Source organism: Anabrus simplex, chromosome 1 (genome assembly GCF_040414725.1).
Source record: "Anabrus simplex isolate iqAnaSimp1 chromosome 1, ASM4041472v1, whole genome shotgun sequence".
In the NCBI taxonomy this organism is placed as follows: domain Eukaryota; kingdom Metazoa; phylum Arthropoda; class Insecta; order Orthoptera; family Tettigoniidae; genus Anabrus; species Anabrus simplex.
The window spans coordinates 137,470,363-137,497,602 of record NC_090265.1 but is presented as its reverse complement, the minus strand read 5'-3'; the positions used below and the strand labels follow the sequence as shown (position 1 = coordinate 137,497,602).

At 38.9% G+C, this 27,240-nt stretch overlaps 1 protein-coding gene across 1 annotated transcript in view; it reads right to left on the bottom strand.

Moving 5' to 3' along the window:
- Positions 1-27,240, bottom strand: part of Nup160 (nuclear pore complex protein Nup160) — a 358,544-nt gene that overhangs the window by 267,745 nt on the left and 63,559 nt on the right. The window contains exon 7 of the mRNA XM_068225252.1: positions 20,791-20,957. Within this exon, the coding sequence (XP_068081353.1) occupies positions 20,791-20,957 (167 nt within the window). The remainder of the gene's footprint in view (positions 1-20,790; positions 20,958-27,240) is intronic.

The following is a 27,240-nucleotide window of genomic DNA, read 5'->3' as shown; positions in this document are numbered from 1 at the left end:
TTTGAAGTAAAGATACAGTTACGTGAAGGAGCTAAACCAGTATTTACACAAGAACGGGATGCTCCCTATGCACTTCGTGAACGAGTTGAAAGGGAGCTAGACTCACTAGAAGCAGCTGGGGTCAAATCTTCTGTATCATCAAGGGACTGGGGGTCACCATTGGTTGTCATTCCCAAGCCACATAGGGGAGTTACATTATGTGTTGATTACAAATGTGGAGTAAATGAGAAACTTGTAGCAGCAAATTTCCCCATAAGGTGAATTGATAATATGTTGAACAGCCTACGTGATTCCAAATATTTTTGTAAATTGGACTTGTTCAAAGCATATCTACACTTGAAAGTTGATAATGACAGTGCTACAATCCAGACCATATCTACACATCGTGGAACATATAGAATGAATCGTCTAAGTTTCAGAATTAAAACAGCGCCATCCGAATTCAACCGAATCATTTCACAAATCCTCGGGGGACTTCCAAAAACAGAAGCCTATTTTGATGACTTAATCATACACTGATCTACTCTGGAGGAATGCACACACAATTTACAGTTTTGTCTGAAGAGATTATCTGATTTTGATCTGCATGTCAACGGAGCTAAGTGTTCTTTCTTTGAAGAGAGAATTGAGTATTTGGGCCATGTTATCCAGCATAATACCATCAGTAAGTCCCCAGAAAAAGTTAGAGCTGTTAATGACATGCCTCATCCTACAAATGTTGATGAACTACAAAAATTTCTGGGACTAATCACATACTACTCTAGGTTTATACCAGATTTCTCCACCATGTCATATCCAATACGGCACCTACTGCGCAAAGGTCAACGTTACATATGGACTTTGGAATGTGAAGCCGTATTCCTCAAGTTAAAGACAGAGTTGTGTAGCGATAGGGTCTTAACACCCTATGATCCAAAATTACCAATAGTTCTGACGTTAGATGCAAGTCCAACAGTGTTGCCGCTGTCCTTAGCCATCTAATTGATGGAGAAGAAAGGCCAAATGCTTATGCATCACGATCACTGACTGTATCAGAACAGAACTATAGTCAACTAGACAGAGAGGCTTTGGCAATTATGTTTGCTGTCACCCACTTTTACACATGTTTTAGGCAGGCACTTCACATTAGTGACTGACAATGAGCTGCTAACACATATTTTTGAGCGAAACAAAGCTCTACCACAGATGACAGCTGCTTGTCTACTACAATATGCTTCGTTCTTGTCAGGATTTGATTACATAGTTCAGTTTAAGAAGGATGTAGAGAACAAAAACGCTGACTGTTTATCGCAGGCTTCCCTACAGCAAGTCCTTTCTTCAACAGACATCTCCATTGGGGATGAAGTTAACCAGTTATTTACACACCTAATTTTTTAAATTTCAAGTGAACGAATCACATTTCACACCATCCAGGATGAAACACGTAAAGATCATGAACTGAGTCAAATTGTTTTTGATTTACAGAATGAATGGATGATTTCTGAATATACAATGAATGAGGGTGTGCTGTTTAGACAAGATAGAGTTGTTATCCCTTCCAGACTAAGAGATCAGGTTGTGCAGATCTGTGCAGCAATATGCAGCAAAAGTATATCCAAATAAAATAATGTTAAGTATTGAATATATATATTGAATGGAGTGTTCAGAACAAAACAGGCCAATCAAGATGTAATAGGGTGGCGGTGTGTCCATAAAACCAGTCACATAAGTGTCCAGCCCAAAGAACTTTGCTGTTTTCATCTTGAAAAATCGGGTTATCAACAGCATACTCTCATTCAGATGTTGACCTGAACATCTAGAATGTTTAAATAAACATGCTGGTTCATGTTAGTGGTCACCTCAGTGAGCGGGCCCTATCCATGATATGAAAAACACCCCGAAAACATAACAGACCCACCTCCAGCTTGAACCTGACCTTGCACACATCCAGGATGTGCTTCATCTGGCCTTCGGTGCACTCACGATGTGTGTCATTGGAATACAGGTGAAAACGTGATTCATCTGACCACATTACATTTCGGCAGTCAGCTACTGTCCATGTTCTATGATCTATAGCCCACTGAAGACTCACAGCTTTACGTGCCTGTGTGAGGAATGGCCTCTTACAAGGTGACCGACTCCAAATGTTCATTGCATGCAGTACCCGTTGTAATGTTCTCTTGCTAACAGGTTGGAATGGACCTTAATTCTCTGACTGCAGTAATTCGTCGGGTTTGGAAGCGATTTTCATTCACAAGCCATGAAAAACGTCTTCGGTTCCTCTCAGTTAGAGTCTTTTTCCGACCACAATTCTGACGTGTTTCATGGCCACGTGTAGTACATCACTGCTTGTAGATACGTTTAACAGTCCGCTGCGAAATACCAATGAATCCAGCAACTTCACACATTGTATGGCCATGGGCACGATCATACACCGTGTTCCTTTTTGCCACTCTGTCATATCATTACATCTACCCATGTTGCCGTACAGTGTCTGCTTGAAACATCAATGTCTCACTGATCGCTACTGCCTTATGCTCATGTACAGGCAGTGCGTATCCGGTTGAGCACAGGACTCGTTTGCGGCACCATCTGTATAGGCTTAACGAACCATCTGTGTGTGCGCACTAGGGTGACTAATTTTTTTGTCCGGTGACCTTATTTGCACTGTCAGAACCAAATATTGGAACAGTTTTTCCGTTTCAGCATCTTGACCTTAATTTCTCTATCTAACACCTGAAATATTCCTTCCCCATCGTTATCACATTCTACCAAAGTAAGCAATAAAGAACCAATCTGTTCCTTTTTCTCACATAATTAACATGGATCCACCAAAGATTTTATTTTTTGAGAAACAACTTCTAACTTTTAGCGTTAGATAATGTGCATATGAAGATCCCGGAAAAGCTTTAATTATATTTATTCGACTTGTAACTTCCAAGAAAAAGCACGTGCCATATATGGCATGCTGGACGGTAATGCTGTCTTTTGATTCATATAAGCATTTGGCTTATTGATATGTTTTCATCCAATCATCAGTATACAAATTTCATATACAGTGGAACCTCTATTATCCATTCAAGGCAAATACGTTTTCCCGGATACTGCATTCAAATTACGTGGTCCTGCGACCATCGTAATTAAATCATGTTGTAAAAATCCCGCATTGTCCGTTCTTTGAAGAAACGATTACCCAGATTAACCGTCCGAAAATTTCAGTCCCATCAATGCTAAATCCTCGATCAAGCATTTTTCAATAAACTATCTCACGAAAGGACGGCTATGGCATACTTATGGATCATGGCACTAACGCCCCGTCATTGCGATAATTAGAGCAAGTACTGTACTGAAAAAGCGATCAGCGGTGAACTTTCATAAGGGACCATCTTGGCATCGCATTCAGGTGGTATTGTTTAGAGAATCTCAGAAATCATAAAGCAGAGAGTGGCCACAACAACTGTAAGGAGACACAGCGCATTTCGACAGCACTACCTGAGGATGGAATGTTCCAAGACAACAGTGGAGAATCGTCAATCGGATAAGAAATGGACAATGCAGATGTGGTTATCTGTTGTGCAAATGGGGTTAGACTAGCTCTGCATATTGTGATTGTGGTGTCTCTTCTCAGCCAATCCACCACATTGTTGCTGACTGCCCAATTCAAGCTTTCAAAGGAACGCTAATGGACATTCACCGCACATCGGAAGAAGCAGTCGATTGGGTCAAAATGCTAGACCTAGAGTTGTAGTATTGTACGGACTTGTGACTAAGCACATTTATCCTGAAACTATCACATAGATTCATCATACGATAAATAAATCAATAAACTTATAAAACATCCACATTATGTCCAGGGTTATATGTTTATATTTTTACTTTTTTTCTATTGTATTGCCAAACAGATTTCCAGCACTTTCCTCAGGGCACTGTATAGGAACTGGGCTTTCAGGCAGGAATCGAAACTGCTCCTTCTTAACACAAATCTAGTAATTTGCAATACAGAATGTATGTTGTTTCTTTGCGATAATTAGAGCAAGTACTGTACTGAAAAAGCAATCGGCAGTGAACTTTCATAAGGGACCATCTTGGGACACAAATCTAGTATACAGTATGATTATGTTATATTATCGAGACCAGAACAGATGTTGCACCTTACATACACGAAGTCATGGGAGGTCTTGAGATTGCCTATTACTATTTTGGTCCTAATATAAGACTGGGAATTTTACGTTTTCCTGTTAAAATATAAAAAACCGCAGTTTTTTAATTTGTGCACGTTACATTTAAGTGGTTTGTATCATTTCCAACTCATACTGACATGTGCAGAGAGCGCTTTCCAGCTGAGCTCAAGGTCACGAATAACCGTAATTTCTGAAGTCTTGATGATTTTTTTCCTCTTTCCAATTTGATTGGATTAGTGACGGGCAGAATTGAATATAATGCATTTGAGAACTTCTGAGAATCGATACTTACATTCAAAACCATGTTCTAGAGTTCAACATAACCTTTAAAAGTCGATGTAGGCCTAATTAACGCGGTACAAGATTTCCAGAAACTGACTACGAACAGTATAGAGTAAACCAAATTACAATGCAAGATTAAGAAAAAAATAGATTTTGCCATCATGTTGGTCACTTTTTTATCTAATGTGCTTTATTTTATTAGATGAGAGAATTAGAAACTACTTGAGGTCGATTGTCATTAGGCTTGGCATTATCAGATTTGTGGCCATGGTTTGGCTAATCAGAGTTGCTGAACTGAAAGAAGTTTTCACAGGAAACTGACGAAGTTTCCTCTGTAAAACTGAATATTAAGTCTCAATATTTCGAACTCGCATACCAGTAATTAATGTTTGATGCCAGTTGCGCGATCTAATTTGTCTGCCTCTCATCCGGAGGGCCCATGTTCAATTCCTGGCCAATTCAGGCATTTTTTACCTGGACATAAGGGCTGGTTCCAGGCCCACTCAGCCTACGTGATTAACTTTAATTGAGGAGCTATCTAATGCTGAGATGGCAACCCCGGTCTAGAGAGCCAGGAATAACAGCCGAAAGGATTCGTCACACTGACCATGCGTCACCTCATAATCTGCAGGCCTTCGGGCTGAGCAGCGGCCGCTTGGCAGGCAAAGGCCCATTGGGGCTGTAGCTTGGTTTGGTTTAAATTATACATAATTTATTTTTGTGATGTTTAGCCAAATTGTTGACAGTTTTTACTCATTCCCGGATTTTCCATTTTCCCGTGTTGTACGTTTTATTTTCATGGTCCTTCCAAAAACGGAGAATCAAGGTTCCACTGTATTATAAAAATAATGTTCCAGAACTATTAAAAATAACTAGATGTTGCATTTTTGGTGTAGGGATGATTTTATAGGGGTTGTAAACAACCTGAGTTGTTAATTGTATAAGGAAATTAATTTATATTTAAAAATAATAATGCTAAAATCTCACAAGTTACCCAAATCACTATTATTACATCGTAAGGCAATCAGAAAGTCTGTATGAGGAATTATAGCAGCGGTATGTACAATAAGTCACCTGTTCATATGAGTACCGCACTAACGGTGATGTCCTGAAAGGCAAACACACACTACTTATTACCTTTGCGCGTATGATAATCAGTAAAACAACCTACATGTAAACCAACATTGCACTTGGTACACTGGGTTCTACGCCCCAAGGCAATTTCCTAACGAACATCATCTTCTCTTCGCTCCTGGAATTGTAGAACGGCAGTGATGCATTCCATCATACCGAAGTTCCTTCACTGCATTATGTCCAAAACAATGAGATCTGCTGAACAAGGGAGCAGTTTTGTAGCGTGTGAGATAAGTCTGGACAATAGCTCATCGAAAATCACAGTGAGAAATGCCTTCTCCAGACGTATTTCAGCTGCCATCATTATGCATTCCCACATCGAAGAGCCACGGAAATACTGCACACCACCACTTTTTTCGTATTCCGACTCGCACATCTGTCAAGTTACAACCCATACGATCAGTACCTCTCATACCCATATTGTACTGAGATATCATGTATGGCTGAGACACTCTGACTTTTCCACCTCTAGCCTGTCCTTTTTCTTTCACATAAAGAGATACCAGTTTTTCAGGGTGCACTTCATAATATGTAGATGCTACGGTTACTACTGCTTAAAATTTTTAAATTTTTTTTAAGAATATTAAATTTCAATACGGACTCATAATGATAATGATTACTAGTAACACTACTGAATTCTCCACCCAACGGCAAATCTGAACACCCTCCTCTAAGCTCTTTAGGTAACCATATGTACCCCGTTTTTCTTTCTTCATGGTAACAGAAGATTTCAGATTACAATCCTTAGGAATGAGATTTTCTCGAAGTGTGCCTGTAGCACCGTATTGCCATACACCAAGATGTGTTGACAATTCAATTCCAGTAAAGAGATTCTCGAAGTATAATTTGAAGGGAAATTTTTTCAGACCCAGTCGAAGATTATCCAGCATTGTTAAAAGGGGGGCTGCACACTTCCCAAATTCTGCTTCACATTAGGAAATTTTCCTTGGTATACTTCAAAATCCACAAGATATCAAAGATGAGTGTTTAGACACCATACCTTGAAACCAAAACAAATAGATTTTCCTTTATAAATTGTTTGCAGGAATGCCTCCCAAAATATGGCACCATACACTCATATGACAAGTGCTCCTCAGCTCGAAAGTTTTCCATGAAACGCGCATGTAGAAGGTTAATAAACTTAACCATGATAGGTTAATATTGTGTTTGGTCCGTATTGACTGGTCTGAATGTACAATATAACTATTTATAATAGTTTATTTAAATCCACCTTGATCAATACACTCATTAAATGAAAGAAACATTATTTATTAAACCATACATGTTTCGGGAAATCTCAACCATTCCCTTCATCAGTGGTTAGATCAAAGAATAACATAATATGACACAATCTTTTGTTTTACAATTTGAAGGAGTATTGTGTCCCAATACATCATGTCAAAGAGTAAAGAGAACTTATGAAATATTATAAAAATGATCAATACATACAATTTTGGTTGAACTGAATGAGAAACACTATACAAATTTATGATCTTCAAGTTTTTCTTCTTTTCTTCTTCTTTTTGTTCCTTAAATGATTATATGAGTGTATTGATCAAGGCGGATTTAAATAAACTATTATAAATAGTTATATTGTACATGTAGAAGGTATCAACTTCCACATTTTGTCATTGAAATTTGGGTCCATGTTATCAGCACAGTGAATGAAAGGGCAAATTTCAAGAAACCTGTTTCGCCGCATAGCACTTGCCACCACAGAATGGTGCACATCACATGTGTCCTCTCAATACGATCTCTTTGAAGGAACGGTATTGTTTCCGGATAAAATCAAAATTGCATGAAAACTTTAATTTCTTGCCGAGTAATATTTGGTGAAGGACAGTTCAAATAGCTGGGATATTTGTTAAATTCAGAAGTGATCATAAATGTCATCTGTAAACATTGACTCAAACAGTTCAACGCATAAATTTTCTTGAAATTCGGTTTAGTCACTGTTGGGAAATATTCCTGAATGTGTGCTAGGGTTTTGCTTTTCCCATTTTGCAGGAATTCGAGGTACCATTCTGGGTCTTACTTGTACCAACTCAGCTTGATCCAACTTCAACAGGCACATCTTTAATGTCTTCATAGCCAGTTGGAGTTTCACGGGTCACTAATTCTGTGTTCATTTGAAGCTGGTTACCAGGTAAATTGTCAGCGAAGCCACCTCCATCTGCATCGCCGCTGTCTTCGTCCAATAAATCTGCAGCGTCTGGAGGCTCGATGAATACCTTTTATGTCTGAAACTTCATGATGTATGAACCCATAAATGTGAAGCATGAGAAAAGACAAGATGAACTGCATAAAAGATACATTTCAACAAGAAAACCACAATGCGGTGTCAATTTTATGTGTAAATTTTACTCTGTGTGATTAAAAATGGTTAAATCAAAACATCTAACTTATAGCCTACACTATTATGCATTGCTAGGTTGATAAAGAAGAATGAAATGAATGGAAAGGAACATAAGAACTATAAAAATTATAGGCAGAGTTGTGCCGGGCAGAAAGACAGCACTTCCACCCAGCGTGCCAGATAAGTAACACCAAACTTCTACTTCAAATGAGGACACCATTCATCACCAAGACATATCTTAGCTAATCCCCATACACATGAGCACCTTAGAGAAAAATATAGCACAACAGGGTCCGTATAAATGACTATAGAATGTGGCGTCACAATTAATAAATAAACTTGAAATCTGATGGTGTACGTCTTCGTATATCTGATTAATATATTTGGACTTTTCGTATGTGTTGTTGGACCAGATGCACGGCACATTTTACACTCCTATGTTGGTAATATAGTGTATTCAATTGCCTGAAATGTGCACGTTCATGCCATCTATGCGCGCGCTGTGGAACTTGTGGCAAGTTTGAACGCCATTAGAAAGATAGCGCCTGACTCTCTGAACTGTCGGCTGTGCACCGAGCGCTCTGCATTCTGCAAACGACTGTCTACTTGTCTGCTATTTGAACTTACTGGAGTTAGACGCTTTGTAATGTCTACGATATATTGCAAGATGGATTTCGTTGCTACGGGAATCGGATAAAGTGGTGTGGTGCATCCCTTTTCAGGGATGAGTTGTCAATATAAATATTTAGTTATATTTTAATTTGATGAAAAGGATGTAGAGTTTAATGTAGTATTTTGTCGTGTGACGGGTGGTTGCTTAGTGCACTGTTCATTTATGGATTATTTGGTAGTTTGTGTTCTTCATTTCTGTAAGTACCCCCTCTCTTTATTTGTGGATATGTTTTGTAGGCGCCTCATAGTTTGACGTACTTATTTTGTGAGGCGTAATTTATGTTCATTTCATTTTCGTCATGTGGACTTGTATTTTGAGCCGTGCTATGTGCATTGTGACGTCCGCTGAACTCTTGATGTGTTTGGATCGTTTCCCATTTTATTTTTTTAAATATTATTTATTTTATTTCTGCTAACTTTGTGCATGTTTCTCGTGATGTTCCCTTCATGCTGGTGTTTTACATTTGATTTATTGCTACCCGTACTCGTAAATTCTGCCGGTGTTTTACGTTATATTTTATTGTGACAACTTGCTCTATTTTTTTAATTATTTTATTACGGGTACGTTTCTCCTCTATAAGGGAACATTTTGATAATAATAATAATAATAATAATAATAATAATAATAATAATAATAATAATAATAATAATGAATTGTATACGAGGATGAATACTGTTCAGATGTGTAAGAAGGAAAAGGATGGGGAATTAGCTTTCCTGGACGTGCTAGTGAAGAGGAAGAATGATGGATCCCTAGGGCATCAAGTATACCGAAAACCAACACACACAGACCGATACTTAAACAAAAATTCCAATCACCATCCTGGCCAGAAGCGCCCTATGATGAAGACCTTGGTGGATCGCGCCCTTCGTGTCTGTGAACCAGATTACATCGAGAAGGAACTACGGCATCTTGATCTAGCCTTACAAACCAATGGCTACACAGTACAAGAGGTCAGGAGAGCACTCCACCCCAGAAGACAGCCAGCTAACAGTAAACGAGAACAACCCATGAAGAAAGGTATCGCTTATTTGCCGTATATTCGTGACATCACGGATCGTATTGGAAGGCTCCTTGAACGTCATGATGTTAAGACCATTTTTCAGCCGACCCGGCAGCTACGAAACATGTTACGTTCTGCCAAAGATCCACGTGACCCTCTAACATCTACTGGGGTCTATAGGATACTGTGCAGCTGTGGAGCTGTTTATAGTGGCACGACTGGCAGAAGTGTCAATACTCGCCTGACGGAGCATAAAAGGAACTGTCACTTGGGGCAATACGACAAATCAGCAGTAGCGGAGCATGCACTGCTTGACGGAAAGCATGAGATCCGTTACGAGGATACTGACATACTGGCCACAACATCCCATTTTCACGCACGTCTCTACAGGGAAGCAATCAAAATACACAAACATCCGGATAACTTTAATAGAAAGGAGGAAGGACTGAAACTCAGCAAGTCCTGGTACACCCCTTTATATAACGTACGACCGAAGCTAACTAAGATCAGGGACATCACAGTCAACCAACCAGAGGATCCATTGCCTGGCACGACCCAATCGGAGGTCGTGCACTCCGAGAACCAATCAGACGGCAGACTGCTCGGCGCGACCCAATCGGAGGTCGTGCTTTCAGATATCCAATCAGATGGATTGCACGGCGCGAGCCAATTGGAGGCCGCACACTTACATATAAATACAGCTGCTTCCCGAACAACTTTCGCAGTCGCCAGCGGGATACAGGAGAGCGTATCGACATGATGCCACAGAAGATGACTATCGCAGCAGTAGTCGAAACGTTTGGTAGAAACGAGAGAAGTGGACCACGGCATAATAGCCCGGAAGATTTTTTTAATATTTTATTTCTGCTAACTTTGTGCATGTTTCTCATGACGTTCCCTTCATGCTGGTGTTTTACATTTGATTTATTGCTGCCTGTACTCATAAATTCTGCCGGTGTTTTACGTTATATTTTATTGTGACATCTTGCTTTTTTTATTATTATTATTTTATTATGGGTTCGTTTTTCCGCTGTAAGGGAACATTTTGAATTGTGCACCAAGCAATCTGTGTTGACACTAATTTTCCCAAATTATTATTATTATTATTATTATTATTATTATTATTATTATTAAAAAGTAATTTAAGGTAGATAAGTATATTTTGGGCTATTTGGTGACAACAAATTTCTGTATTATTCATTTTACGAGTAGTGTTTCTGTAGAATGTAAGGACATTGTTAATGGGCGGCTTTTATATGTTCATGTCATCATTCTTGCTTTGTTGAGTTGGCCTATCACCTCGAACCGTGTCTGGGTTTCCATTGTTGGTTATGTTCTTATCTTTGCTTGTTGTTATGTAACTGTTGTATTGTTGTTGTTGTTGTTGTTGTTGTTGTTGTTGTTGTTGTTGTTGTTGTTGTTGTTGTTGTTGTTGTTGTTGTTGTTGTTGTTGTTGTTGTTGTTGTTGTTGTTGTTGTTGTTGTTGTTGTTGTTGTTGTTGTTGTTGTTGTTGTTGTTGTTGTTGTTGTTGTTGTTGTTGTTGTTGTTGTTGTTGTTGTTGTTGTTGTTGTTGTTGTTGTTGTTGTTGTTGTTGTTGTTGTTGTTGTTGTTGTTGTTGTTGTTGTTGTTGTTGTTGTTGTTGTTGTTGTTGTTGTTGTTGTTGTTGTTGTTGTTGTTGTTGTTGTTGTTGTTATTATTATTATTATTATTATTATTATTATTATTATTATTATTATTATTATTATTATTATTATTATTATTATTATTATTATTATTATTATTATTATTATTATTATTACCTTATCACGTGTAGAGTTTGCCTCTGGATGCCGTTGTGTATGGATCTCAATTGTTGTTGCTATCTTACGAGTGTGTATTTGAGTATGTGATTACTAACATTTTGTATTACCTGACCGGTTCTCCCTTGAAGTGTGCGGCATATGAACGATGACTTCTCGTTTCTTTCTGTTTGTGGTTTTATATTGGTGATGCTTTATCTTACTATGCTATTCAGTTCTATTTCTGGGATATGCTATGTGACTGATATTTTTAGTCAGAGATGTCTTTGTGATTGATTCGTGCGGCACGTTTTGCATTTATCATTTTCTGCTACGCGTTTGGTGTAGTGAACCCTCCATTAAGAATGGTCCTTAGACAATTTATTTATTTTAAGTGTAGATAGCATGTAAAATTATATATTTTAGGTTTATTCAAGGAGCTCCTTTCTTAATTAGGTCGCTAGGGTTAGTATTTCATTTTTTAAATGTATATTCTTTTTAAATTTTCTACTATTTACATAAATTATTTATTTATTTATTTATTCAAATTAATAGATGGTATATTTATTTATTAACACATTGCGGACCGGTCCCGAGAAAACTCGTGTTTGCCTAGCCGAGCGTTGCGGACCGGTCCCGAGTTATCTCGTGTTAGCAGCAGACTGAACTTTAGTGCTATCTTTTGAGATATACGGGAACTATTTGGAGGTCAGGGGTGATAGAACTCTGTTATGTATGGTTCTACACAATCGATAGTCGCATTTCTTTTCGAGTATTCTTCATATCATAGATTGTCTTTGCATTTCCTGACAACATGTTTACAACGTTCGAAGAACCATGCAAGATGGCAGCGCCCAGGGATGAAAGATGAAATTATTCGCGAATTATGTGCTGATACAGGCTCCGAATATCTAAGTGATGCTGAATATTTAGAGTTCGATGATGAAATATCTTCTAACGGAAATGTTTCAAACGATGACGATGATATAGTCTTATCTTCAATGTGTGAAACACTCGTAGCGCAGAACGAGTCTGATAATTGTGTTCCGGGTGTAAATATTCTAAATATTGTAAAGAATGTAGTGTTTTCTGACAACTGGGTTATGGGCAACAGTGAACCTAGGCTATAGGATTTTGAAGGTGCTGCTGGTATAAAGGTATGGTCTAATGAATCTGGAAACATAGGACAAGTAGCAGGACTTATGAATGCTGAGGAATATTTTCAGTATGTAGCTGAAAAGACAAACTTATACTATGAGCAGAATTCACATTCTTATAACGTATCCCCTAAAACACTAAAGTGGACTAATGTCACTAGCAGGGAAATTAACACTTTGAAGATGATGTCACCCCATGTGGGGTGACGGACCCTCATACAAAATACAGTATGTCACCCCTCATGGGGTGACACGGTAGTGTGTCCAGGCCTCTCAACTTCAGGCTGTCGCACGAAACTAGCGCTACCATTCGCTGTTGTATTGCATTGCTTGTTCATGTAAGGTGTTCATAGAGTGCAGTGCAGTGCCCATTCCTTTCTCAGCATGCTGTGCATAGCGCAACAGACAGTGGAATTTCTCTGACATTTGTCACCCCATGTGGGGTGACATACGCAACCATCAGAATTCAATTATTAATGGCAAGGAAAATAACGTGGATTGGAATTTATTAATGCTTTATTCTTACATACTGGTTGAGATTTAGCACTCAGATGAAAATGTAAAACGGGGCTACGTGTAAATAAATACAATGTTTCTGCAAACCTGAGAATGTTCCCCAGTAATTGTCACTGGCTGGTGATTTGGTTGAATCATTGCCCAATGCAGCACCGGAATCTTTGCTACTGTCCTCACTACACAAACTACTGTCAAATTCCGACTCGGAAAAGGTGGCATCACATTGCAAATCCTAAATGTCAACATCTCTTGATACAACATTCGAACCCTTTTCAAGTTGTTCTTCTATCTCTATCGGTAATCATGACTTACTCAACACAGAAACACATAACATGAATTAAATTCTTGTCACAAAACTGTAAATTACAAGCAACTCGTTGGAAGTCGCGTAAATCAACAGCTCACAACACAGAGCACAGTGTTCCACAACAACAAAGGTAAAACGGCTGTCACCCCTGTAGGGGTGACGTGCGCTTTCTCTGTTGCATAGTCAACCCGATAACCATATGTCACCCCAATGGGGGGACACAAAAATAGTAACTTTGAATATGAATTATGTCTTTGATTATCATCTACGAATGAAATTACGAACATCCGTAGCCGACAACAACCTGAAAAATGTATATTGCATTTCAGCAGTTTACCACAAAAAAAGCAAATGTACACATCGACACTAAAGTGTTAAAAAAATATTGCTCTGTGTATATTGATAGGGCAGGTGAAGAAATCATGTCTGGAAGATTACTGGCCAACCGATCCCCTAATTAAAAAAAACCCATATTTCTGAAAACTATGAGCCGAAATAGATTTCAAGAAATACCCTGCATTTCAACATCTATTCAGGAAGGCCACTAGAAAAATACGCAGTAGTCCTTCAAAAGCTAGTGAAGTTCTGACAGTTTATTTGAATGCATGCACTCCAGCTTAGAGGTAGTTAGAAAGTGGCCGGGAACAGGGCTGTGCATGGGGTGAAGTGCACCCGGTCCGCAATGTGTTAAAAACCTCACTTTAGGATTATAAATTATTTATGCTAATTAAAAAAGCACCATATTTATCCAAATTTCTCTCTTTTTTTTAAGAAACAGAATTATTATGTATTTATTTTTCTTGTAGATGCTTGTTCTGGTTCCCTTGTTGATCCCACCCTTTTGTTCCTTGGGATATGGGTCCCTTGTGTTAAATATTCACTCTTCCACATTTATTTAATTTTTTTTTTTTTTGGGTAGCATTTTGATTTTGTTGTTTCCTTGTTGTGATACGCTTACCCAATGGTGTCACTAGCCGGACACCATTTTGATATCACTTGTGTGATGGGGCGTGTCAAGAAGTAAAACAGGAATTACTTCAAACGTGCAGCCATTAATGACACTTCTGAAAACAAGGTTTCTTTTTATGTAACAATGAGCACGATATACTAAAACAAAACACGTAAGATGTTAGGCAGCACTTCTCTGAACACAATACCGTAGTAAACAATACCGTGTGCGCGGTTTCAATAATAAGAGTCCAAGAATATGGTGTAGTTTGACGTGCCATATATGGCACGCTGGGCGGATCCAGGTTAAGTAAACACCAATGGATACAATATGCAGTCGTTATCATTACTACCATCAGAAGACAATTAGTAAGGCGCATTTTGAAGATTGTTTACTAATTCACACACTTGACTCAGACATGCTTCTCACTATTGCAGCTCTCTTGGTTCTGCCATTTCCATACTATTTAGCAATTTCCAAGTCAGGAAACATGGCCCTGAATAATGGTCTAGTATGGTTTGGTGCAAATAAGGGAAGATTATGTTCAACAAAAAATGTGTGAAATACATTCAGCCCGTATAACATTATTATCAGCACTTTTTGTAGTAATAAAGAGGAAAGCATCTTGCATTGCCCTTTGATGCTCCCGTATGCCTCATGTTTTTTTTAGATTTCAATTGGCGTTGGCAGTCATTGCATCATCCATGTTTAACTGAAAAATCACACGTTTCACAAAACATGTAGTTCAGTGAAACTTTGGATGGCCTTAGACATGGAAACTGGCCCGTATACTGAACTGCTTTAGGCAATGCTGATTTTCCGCAGATCATTTTTGTCCATAGTCACTCAGCTCTCCATTACGTTTAAACATCTTGTTTTATTTAACACTGAAATAGGCTCACACTACACATCAGCATCACTTTTTAACACTTTTTGTACTGTAACAAAAGCAGGCAACTCATTACTAAACCACAGGTAATAGAACGAGAATTGAACTCATATGCTGGGCATGCATTCAGCAAAGATACCACACTCACGGTCAAAGGTGTAAACAAAGGTCACCATCACACAATTCTCTTCAAAAACTATCTTTTAATAGTGAGTCTCCTACACAACGTACTGTACAAAACTTAAGTTTTGCATATTGGTGGGGAAAATGGAACATTTAAAAACAGCACTTCAAATGAGACGCCTCATCCATGGTACAGTTATATACAGCAGCATGTTGATGTGACAGAATTTCTTTTTTAAAGAGTATATTTTCTATTAGACAAGAGAGCACACTTTCTTTGAGGCAGCTGATGAAGATGGAAAGTTTTGCGCAATTCTTATAAACGTTAGGATTGAATTTGCCTCTTACAAGTTATGGCACATAACTTCACCTTTGGTCATGAAGTGAAGTTTTAACCCATCGAATTCATACAATCTATAATAATCAGTACTTCTGTACTGTCATAGTACATGTGAGAAATCTGTAGTAGTTGGCATATCTGCACTCTGAACTACAAACCACAGACCAATGCAAAGTGACTTGCACATAATTCATCATCACCACCACCACCACCACCCTCCTCCTCCTTACGCAACTCCTGCTCAGTTGGGGCATTTATGGCACTTTCTCTCTCTTCCACTATTCCTCTTCCATCATTTTGCCCCAGTCCAGATTTCTTCTTCTTGCCTTTTTTAATTGATCCACCTTGTTCTCCTTCCCTCGAACATCATCTCCATCAGCTCCTCCATCCTCTTTATATGTCAAAACTATCTTAGTTTACTCCTACCAATTCTCTCATTTAGGATTTTCGTTCTGACCTACTATCTCACATCTTCGTTTCTCAATCTTTCTTTCCTTGTCTTTCTTATCATACTTTTCAGGTATTTCATGTCACTGTCTTGAATTCTACTCTCCTCCCTGATTTGTCATTATCCAGGTCTCAGCAACAAACGTCAATATGGGTGCATAATACATTTTGTACATTATCTCTTTACACTTCCTCGGTACTTCCTTATTTCAGAAAAGGTTTCTTACACTCTGGTAGAATGCATTGCCCTGTTGCACCCTCTTGCTAATCTCCATGTTCAGCCTTGTATTCTGCATTAATTCACTCACTAGGTATTAATAATAATAATAATAATAATTTTTTTTTTAAATGTTATTTGTTTAACGTCCCACTAACTACTTTTACGGTCTTCGGAGACGCTGAGGTGCCGGAATTTAGTCCCGCAGGAGTTCTTTTACGTGCCAGTAAATCTACCGACACAAGGCTGTCGTATTTGAGCGCCTTCAAATACCACCGGACTGAGCCAGGATCGAACCTGCCAAGTTGGGGTTAGAAGGCCAGCGCCTTAACTGTCGGAGCCACTCAGCCTGGCACCACTAGGTATTTGAAACCGTCAACAATTCCAAGGCCTTGTCCAATTTTCACAATGCCTTTCCCTTGTCATTCTACTTTGGATATCATCATTTCTTTGTGCTGATTTTACATACCGCACTTTTTAATTTTCTTGTTCAGTGCATCAAGTTGTTCTTGTACAGTGAAACCTCGATTATCCGTTCCCCGAAACTACGTTTTCCCGTAATATTCGTTCAAATTACGTGGTCCCGCGAGCATCCCATTTAAAACCTGTATTAAAAATCCCGCGTTATCCGTTCCTCAAAGAAACGATTTCCCGCATCAACCGTCCAGAAATTTCAGTCCCATCAACGCTAAATCCTCGATCAAGCGTTTTTCAAGATTTTGAGAATGGACAGCAGGAATCGAATTTGCGAGTCTAGCGTATTTTAATTTCGTCGGATATCTTGCGCGATGATACTTACGGAACATTCTGTACCAGGCTAACAATGAAGGCCTCTGCCAACTTGCGCTTAGTTAAGAGCTTTCTGTTGAATGTTTCGTTCAGTTGGCTGTGTTACTAGCTGTTGAAAACCAACAATTTACGCAGTCGAGTTTCGGTTTGCTTACACAGTACAGTATTGAAATGGCGCGACCTGCAAATCATGTGAAAACCCTGCAAGAAAAACTTCAGATTATAGAGGAAGTTGAAAGAAATCCAACAGAAAAAAAAGTTGACATCACGAAATGTTTAGGCTTACCTGCTTCGACACTGAATACAATAATAGGAAAAAAACAAGAGATACGTGAACAAGTAAAAAAATGTGGATCCTCCGCAAAGAATAGAAAAACGGGGAAGGAATCGAGATATTCTAAAATGGAAGCAGTTCTCTTTTCTTGGTATCAGCAAGCTCGGGCGTCGAGAATTCCTGTGGATGGTAACATTTTGCGCGTAAAAGCTCGAAGCATCGCTGCAAGAATGGGTATCAAAAATTTTGCTGCTTCGAATGGATGGATTTCCCGGTTTAAGGAGCGTCACGGGCTGGTGTATAAAAAGCTCGCCGGCGAGAGTGCTGCAGTTGACGGTTCGGCTTTGGAAGATTGGGGGGAAAATCTCCCAGAGCTGCTTGAAGGATTCGAACCGAAGAACATCTATAATGCGGATGAAACCGGCCTATTTTTCAACTGTTTACCGGATCGCACGCTGGCTCTTAAAGGAAAATATTGTCATGGAGGCAAAAATGCGAAGGACCGCATAACTGATTTGTTGTGCTGTAACAGTGACGGGTCAGACAAACGTATCCCTATCGTTATAGGCAAAGCAGCGAAACCGAGATGCTTTAAGAACGTGAAGGAGTTACCAGTGCGATACTACGCGAACACTAAAGCTTGGATGACCACAGACATTTTTTTGGATTTTCTTCACGGGCTGGATGCTTCTATGGGTGCTCAAGCGAGAAAAATAGTTTTGTTTGTAGATAACTGTGCCACCCACCCGCAGGAACTTTCTTTCTTACGAAATGTGAAAGTTACTTTCTATCCCCCGAACTGTACCAGTGTCCTTCAGCCTCTGGATGCGGGGGTGATAAAGTGCTTTAAAGGGTACTACCGCAAGCAGCTGGTGGAGAGGGCTGTGTGTATGTTGGACGCCGGGAAAGAAGTGAAGACGAAGTTCAGTATTCTACAGGCAATCCACTTTGTAGCGTCAGCATGGTTCCACGTTTCGCCCTCCACCATTCAAAATTGTTTTCATAAATGTGGCTTTGGCGAAAGCAGAGACACGAACGACACCAACACCGGCAGAGAAGAACAACTTTTCAGAGAGGACTGGGAGAAGCTCGCGTCGAGAGATGTTAACTTCGAGACGTACGCTACAGTCGATAGTGAGCTCGCCACTTGTGGTGTAAATAGCATAGAACAGCTGTATGATGATGCTACTGCCACAGCCAGTGCAAGTGCCGTGCATGAGATCGCGAGCGAGGGGGAAGACGAAGATGAAATTGAACCCCTGCCAACGTTTGCAGAAGCATTAGCCGCCTTTGACAAAATTCGCGACTATATTACTGCATATGACACAGACAGCAGCGAACTACAGAACTTTTTAAATATTGAGGGAGCACTGTACCGTGTTAAGGCACGACAAAACAAAAAACAACTGATGATTAAAGACTTTTTCACTACAAAGTGACTACTGTATTCTGTCACTGAAGAAATGACAATTTAAGTGTTGTGTGTGCAGTGCGTAACCTATATGTGTGCGATGTGACACTTTATTTTTGTGAGTGCGAGAGTGTTTCATTACATCTTCTACGATTTAATGTATTTTGGTATCATTTTTGTATTTGTGCGTTGTGATTAGCTTACTTGATTATGTGACTGGATGTGTTACAACCTATGCTTATTTACGTGTTTTCAGCTATCTTTCCTAACTATAATACCACAGGTAGGTTCATGTGAACTGCACCAGTAATTATGCCTATCATGCAAGCCACATTTCTCACCTGTTTATCGGTAAAAAAAAATCATTAATGGAAAGTACCGAGGCGTAAAACATGGGTGAACTCGAAGTTAAATTTCGCGCCGTAAGTTCGTAATACAGCACGAAAACCTTTACTGATAAATAAGTTACATTGTTCTTTTTTAGGTTATTAAAACAAAGTCTTCTAATTTACATCAGACTGTCGTCAGATAACGATTACTGTAAATAACTGTACCTGTTCCAGTTAGATTTATTCAAGGTGAAAAAAACAGAGGTAGCTACCGTAGACGTTTTAAGTGACAGTATTATAATGTTTTCCCGGTCGGCATAATAACTCCGATACACTCTCCTTGCAGCAATAGTGAAACTGGAGTCTCAGATGTGGCTTTAAATTTCTTAGATATCAATATAATTCTGATAACTTATTTAGTAGAATATTTTTCGATGAGCTTGACTGATGAAAGTAGTTGGCCTGAAAGACGTTTTCACGGGAAAGTGACAAAGTTTCTCGGTAAAACTGAATTTAAAATATAAAGTTTTTAAACTAATGTATTTAATGCAGGCATTTTTGTACAAATAAAATGATATATATATTTCATTACTGTGAAGTACAGTCAAACTGTTAACGGTTTCAATTCGTTCCCGGATTTTCCGATTTCCCGTATCGTACGTTTTTTTTCCCCAGGTCCCTCCAAAAACGGAAAATCCAGGTTTCACTGTACTTCTTTTTTCTTTGTTTCACAGACCACAATATCATCTGCAAATAGTAATAACTTTATCTCTCTATTCCCATAAACTTCCTTTGTCTCCTTTACAATTTCATCCATAACCATTAGAAAAAGAGGCTACGCACACTCGTCTCAGTCCAGTTTCATTTCTAAACCATTCTGTATTTCCAAATGGAGTCTGTATGTTGCTGGCATACATTTCGTACATTGCTTGCACCACTTCTACAGTTTGTGTACCCAGTCTCTTTTTGACCATGGTTTCCCACACCTTCTCCCTGAGAACACTATCATATACCTTTGTTAGATCTATGAATGTCATGACCAGATCCTTTCCACATTCCCAACTCTTCTCCATTAATTGCCTTATGCTGAAAATAGGGTCCACTGTAGATGTTCCACTTCTGAAGACATACTGTTCCTCTTGCAACTTTCCTTCTACCTTTCTTCCCGTTCTCATCTTTAAAATTATTTCCAGTACTTTTTCCACTTGTGATAAAGAGTGTGATTCCTCTATAGTTATCACATAGGTTTTGTCCCCTTACTTAAAGACTGGTATTATTATTCCCCTTGCCATCTTTTGACACACGTTTGTCTCCATATACACTTTAACAATCTGTACACCCCTCGTAATCCAAAAGGTCCAAAAGAATTTATCATTTCCACACTAATATCATCCATTAGTAGTGTCTTCCCCATTTTCATTTTCGAACTGCTAGTTCCACCTCTGACAAAACCCATAACCCATAAACTATCAAATGTTGTGTATTGAATATTCTTCCATGGAGTAAAATCTCTAGGAAGGAAGAAATAGGCATTCGTCTACTCTTTGGATGGAATAAACAATGCTCATCTGAAATAAATTCTATGTTGTATCTGATCACATGCAAAAGTCTAGCATAAATGTATTTAAAAAATTGTGTCTTCAGTAATGATCATACCGCTGGAGTCTGGATGGTAACTAAGTGGTCCAGTTTAAACGATCCACTAGGCTGATGCACTGGTTTCACCAAGACAATCTCAGAATAAGCAGCAAAACAGAGATAAACAGCCAATAGGAGCTGGCTGTCTACCGAATCGTGGGCCTTCCGTAGCATGTGACTTTGAACTGAAACATCAGAAAGCATTGCAACCTGTAATAAAATTACTATCTTTTTATGATCATACTATGTTGACAGTTACATGATATGCCCCTTCCAGAGTGTTATGTCCATTCCTTCTTCAAGTCATTTCTAGTCAAAGACAGTTAAAGTGGCTGGGTGTAAGACAAGGATAAAAAGACATGGTACTATACTAAAGAAATTTGCAAAACTATGGAGAGAAAGAAAGAGCCTTCAAACAGTGGAAATAGAAGGGTTCTAAAGAATGGCAGATACAAAGAAATTAACAAGCAAGCTAAAAGAGCAGAAGCCACTGCAAAACATGCTGCTATGGAAAAGGGGTATTAAAACAGAGGTACCAATTTTTTTAAAAGTTGCTTTATATCGCACTGTCACAGATAGGTCTTATGGCAACGATAGGATAGGAAAGGCCTAGGAGTGGAAAGGAAGAGGTGTGAAAATGGGAAACCACGGAAAACCATCTTCAGAGCTGCCGACAATGGTGTTTGAACCCACTATCTCCCAAATGCAAGGTGACAGCTACGTAACCCAAACCCCGCAGCCGCTTGATTGGTCAGTTTAATTTATTCCATATTTCATTTACTGATTGAGGTGCGCGAGAGGAGCCTCCACGAAGACTGCTATTATACAATTACAATACGATGAGTAGCAATCGGGCGTCGTCAGACTATATCACGAAATGTGCTGACGGCAGATCCTTTCAAATCCAGAAGCAATTGTAGAGATTATACATTCTCGTAAAAGAGGTCTTTTTCTCCTGGATACATGATATACCACACTGGAATTCCTGACACAGATTATGGAGAAGTTCCTCTTTTGGTCCAGATATTCCTTCTATATTTACTGATATAATGTTCAAAGTTGGAGACCCATAGAGATACATATCATAGAAGACCTAAGGTACAAGGCATGAACCTTGTAACTGAAAGACCCCATCGGCAATATGGTAGTGCAGTATTTGTTAAACATGGCTTATCAGTGCTTTCTACAGCATGTACTGAGGAGGATAATATTGAAATCCTGTGTGTTCAACTGAACAACTGTGTAGTCGCCTCAGTATACAAACCACCTTATGCAAAATTCATCTTTAATTAACCAACTAATATTCACAATCAGAAAACTAAGTTCATCTTAGGAGATTTCAATAGTCATAGTAATGTTTGGGGATATGACCAGGATGATGAAAATGGTGAAGCTGTATTGCAGTGGGCTGAATCCAACAAGTTATGCTTAATTCACGACAGTAAATTACAACCAACTTTCAACAGTGGACGCTGGAAACAAGGATACAATCCTGATTTGATTTTCACCAGTGAAGAAACAGCTTCACAATGCCACAAGAGTATTGGTTCCCCAATTCCAAATACCCAACACAGACCTATTGTATGTCAGATTACTGCAGCCGTAAGACCATAAATAGTTCCATTCAGAAGACGATACAATTTCAAGAAAGCAAATTGGGATATGTTTTCTGAGGCATTAGACAGCCTTGTGTTGAAAATACATCCATGTCCTGAGGCATATGATGATTTTATAGCAGCCGTTCAGGAGTCATCTCGTAAATCCATCTCACGTGGATGTCGTACCAACTACATTCCAGGATTCAGTAAAGACACCATTTATTTGTTAGAAGAGTACATTAAACTCTTCTAAGAAAACCCTTTCAGCGAATAAACATCAGATGCTGCTATAAAACAGTCTGTGGCAGAAGGTAAGAAAACTCTGTGGATAGAAACGATAGAAAGGCTATACATGAGCAAAATCAGCCATATGGCATGGAGATTACTACGTCAACTAAGTAATGATCCAATGTAAAAGAAAACCCATGCAAACATTTCTCCAAATCAAATAGCTCAACAGATTTTGAAAAATGGTAAAACAGACAAACGAGGTAAAGGACCGAAGATTCAAAGACAGGAACATCTGGAAACTAATGACCTCTCAAAGCCATTTTTGCAAAGTGAGTTGCAAAAGGCCATACAACAAGGCAGCTGGAGTAAATGATATAATAGAGCAAATAAAGAAATTTGGACGAACAACACAGAAATGGCTTGTGGAACTCTTTACTAACTGCTTAAGGCAGAACAAGATTCGAAAAATATGGAGGAAAACTAAGATAATTGCTATATTGAAACCTGGGAAAGAACCTTCTGATCCAATGAGTTACCGGCCCATCTCATTATTATGCCATCTTTATAAGACATTTGAAAGGATGGTATTGCACCGCCTATCTCCAAAGATCGACAATTTACCATTACCTGAACAGGCAGGCTTCAGACCCCAGAGAAATTGTACAGCACAAATAACTCACTTAACACAACACATAGAGGATGGGTTTGAGAAGGGCCAGATCACTGGAGTGGCATTTATTGATCTCTCATCAGCTTATGATACAGTCCAACACCGCATAATGCTGCACAAGATCTACAGCTTGACCCTGGTCCTTGGTTTCACTAGAATAATTGCCACCTTATTGCACAACCGAAGATTCTACGTTGAATTCCAAGGAAGTCAGAGCCGTTGGAGGACCCAAAGGAATGGCTTACCCCAAGGGAGTGTATTGTCACCAATACTCTTTAACATTTATACAAATAATCAGCCCAGACCTCAGGCAACCAAAAGTTTCATATATGCCGACGACCTTGCTTTAACGGTGCAGGCAAGTGATTTTGAAGAAGCAGAACAGATGCTTACAGGAGCTCTAGAAACCTTTTCTGACTACTACAACAAGAACCACCTGAAGCCAAACCCACAAAAGACTCAGATCAGAGCTTTCTATCTTCGAAACAGACAGGCAGGAAGAAAACTGAAAGTGACTTGGGAAGGCACAGAATTGGAGCACTGTTTTATACCCAAATACCTTGGAATTACCTTAGACAGGTCCCTCACCTATTGACGGCATTGCCTAAACACAAAACACAAGGTGTCAGCCCGTAACAACATCATTCGGAAACTTGTTGGTAGTAACTGGGGTGCTAAACCTCAAGTGGTCCGTACTTCTGCCATGGCACTTTGCTTCTCCCCGGGTGAATATGCCCGTCCAGTGTGGTATAAATCCGCCCATGCAAAGCAAGTAGATGTGGCCCTTAATGAAATTGCAAGACATACTGGATGTTTGAAGCCAACTCCAGTTGACAAACTGTATTGTATGGAGGAATTGCTCCTCCTGATATACGCCGGGAAGTAGCCGCAAATGTTGAAAGGAAAAAAGTTGAAGAAAATGAGCTACATCCACTACACAGACACTCTCCACCAAAGGCTGGATTGAAATCTAGGAGGAGCTTCCTACAGTCAACATCTCCACTAAATACATCTCCGCAGAAAGCCAGAGAAAAATTGTGGGCAGCCAGAACAAGTCATCTTCAAACATGGACAAAACCAGCTGAATGCTTACCAACTGGACACAACTTGGACTGGATCACATGGAGATCACTGAATAGGTTAAGAACAGGTGTTGGGAAGTCTAAGGACAACTTAGTTAAATGGGGATATTTGGACGTGTCACCACTATGTGAATGCGGACAGGTGCAGACTACCAAGCATCTATGTCAGTGCTCATGTTACCCTGATTCTTGCAGTGAGGAGGATTTGCTCAAGGCACAAGGAAATGCAGTCGCAGTTGCTCACTTCAGGGCAAATACTATTTAATACCACTTTGGCATATATGTGTAAAATTCCTTCTGTTTTACTGTTACTAAATTGTAATGTAAAAAACAAAAAAAGTTATATGCTTCTGACTTGAGTAAATAAATTTACTGATTGATCGTGAGATGTCAGTATAAGTTTCAGTTTTTAAAAAGATCTCAAATAGAGATCCTTACACTAACCTATTTTAATGTGCTCAAAATGTTGACCATCAACAACAATGCATACTTGCAGTCTTTTCTCAAGTGATGATGCCCTGGACCAAAGAGTTCAATCGATATTGCAGGAAATGCAGAAAGCCAGAGAAAAATTGTGGGCAGCCAGAACAAGTCATCTTCAAACATGGACAAAACAACAATGCATACTTGCAGTCTTTTCTCAAGTGATGATGCCCTGGACCAAAGAGTTCAATCGATATTGCAGCACATGCTGCGATGATACCAACCAACACCATTATTTTATTTCTTTTAAAAATATAAATCTCCCTATTCCATCTTTAGTCCACCTGTAATAAAATGGCCCTCAGCCCTAGATCAGCAAGTTGAAGTATTATTGATATTTCAAAAAATAAGTGTCCGAAGTATGAATTTTCTTTTTACAATTTGCTTTACATCTTATGGTGATGATGGGATAGGAAAGGACTAAGGGTGGGAAGGAAGTAGCCATGGTCTTAAGGTACAGCCCCAGCATTAGCCTTGTGTGAAAATGGGAAAACCAAGGAAAATCATCTTCAGGGTGCTGACAGTGGGGTTCAAACGCAGTCTCCCAAATACAAGATCACTGCTGTGAAACCCTAACAGCAATGTCAACTTGCTTGATGATGTAGGAATTACTTACATGCCTGATGTCTTTAACACAAACTTCCCTGTTGGTATCAGAAATTACTACAGTTTCATTTATAAAACTGAAACTGGATTCTATATCACTATTCTTATCAATCCCACAAAATAATGGAACACAATGCTTCACGAGAATATAAAAACAGAATATCAATATCTTCAATGGATTAGAAGTTATTTTGGTGTAACATCTTAGGTGAATATTCCTGTATATACATACAGTATTTTAACTTTGTCGAGGGCTTTGAAAAAGAAGCAGCAATCCAGAAAGGAGTGAGACAAGGTTGCAGTTTGTCCCCCCTAGTTTTCATTGCTTATATAGAACAGGCAGTAAAGGAAATCAAAGACGAATGTGGGAAGGGAACCATGATCAAAGGAGAGGAAATCAAAACCTTAAGATTTGCTGATGATATTGTTATTTTATCCGAGACTGCAGAAGATCTGGAGAAATTGCTGAATGGTATGGACAGAGTTTTGGGTAAGGAGTACAAGATGAAAATACCTAAGTCCAGAGCGAAAGTAATGCAGTGCAGTCGAACAGTCAGGTGATGCAGGAAACATCAGATTAGGAAATGAAGTCTCAAAAGAAGTAGATGAGTATTGTTATTTTTTTTTTTTACGTCGCACCAACACAGATATGTCTTATGGCGACGATGATGAGTACTGTTACCTGGGTAATAAAATAACTAGTGATGGCAGAAGTAAGGAGGACATTAAATGCAGACTAGCACAAGCAAGGAAGGCCTTCCTTAGGAGAAGAAATTTGTTCACTTCGAACACTGATATAGCAATTAGAAAGATGTTTTGAAAGATGGTCTGTGGCATTGTATGGAAGTGAAACATGGACGATAACTAGTTCAGAAAGAAAGAGGATAGAATCTTTTGAAATGCGGTGTTAAGGAAGAATGCTGAAGGCGAGATGGATAGATCAAATCATGAATGAGGAGATAATGAATCGAATTGGTGAGAGGAGATTGATTTGGCTAAATTGGACCAGAAGAAGAGATAGAATGATAGGACACATCTTAAGACACCCAGGACTTGTCCAGTTGGTTTCTGAGGGAAGTGTAGGCAGTAAGAACGGTAGGGGTAGACCAAAGTATGAATATGACAGGCAGATTAGAAGAGATGTTGGATGTAGTAATGTAGAAATGAAAAAGTTAGCACAGGATAGGGTGGCATGGAGAGCTTCATCAAACCAGTCTAAGGACTGATGACTCAAACAACAACTAAGCATAGAAGTAGATTTGCAACCACTGAAACAATGTTCCCCATTACAGCTAAATTATCATAAGCATAACACTGAAGTTAGTATAATACATTGGAACCTCGATATCTCAAATCACCTCGGGAGCTAATTTTTATTTCGAGTTATTGAAATTTCGAGATAGAGAATACCGTTTTTGAGCCTGTTTAGTGCATAATTGAATCATATGTATCTACGGGCTTATAATGGATAGTATTTTTAACAGTACTTAAGAATATACTAACAAACTCGTATTTTACGGCATCACTTTATTTATAAACCTTATTAGGGCTCGGATGTTTAGGAAAAGTCATTTTTTCTTTGTCTCTATTTTCTTGTCTGATTGGATTTCGGTGCAAATCAGGTGATTATCATCACAATTAAGTGATTTTCATTTGTCACATAAATGCATATTTTGGCTATTTTTTGCCATAAGGTCATATTTTGAGCTATTTTAGTAGAAACGTCATATTTCGGTGGTTTGACAACAGCTGTTCGTGTGCAAAATCATCTTCAACTTACCGAATGCGAACTAGTATT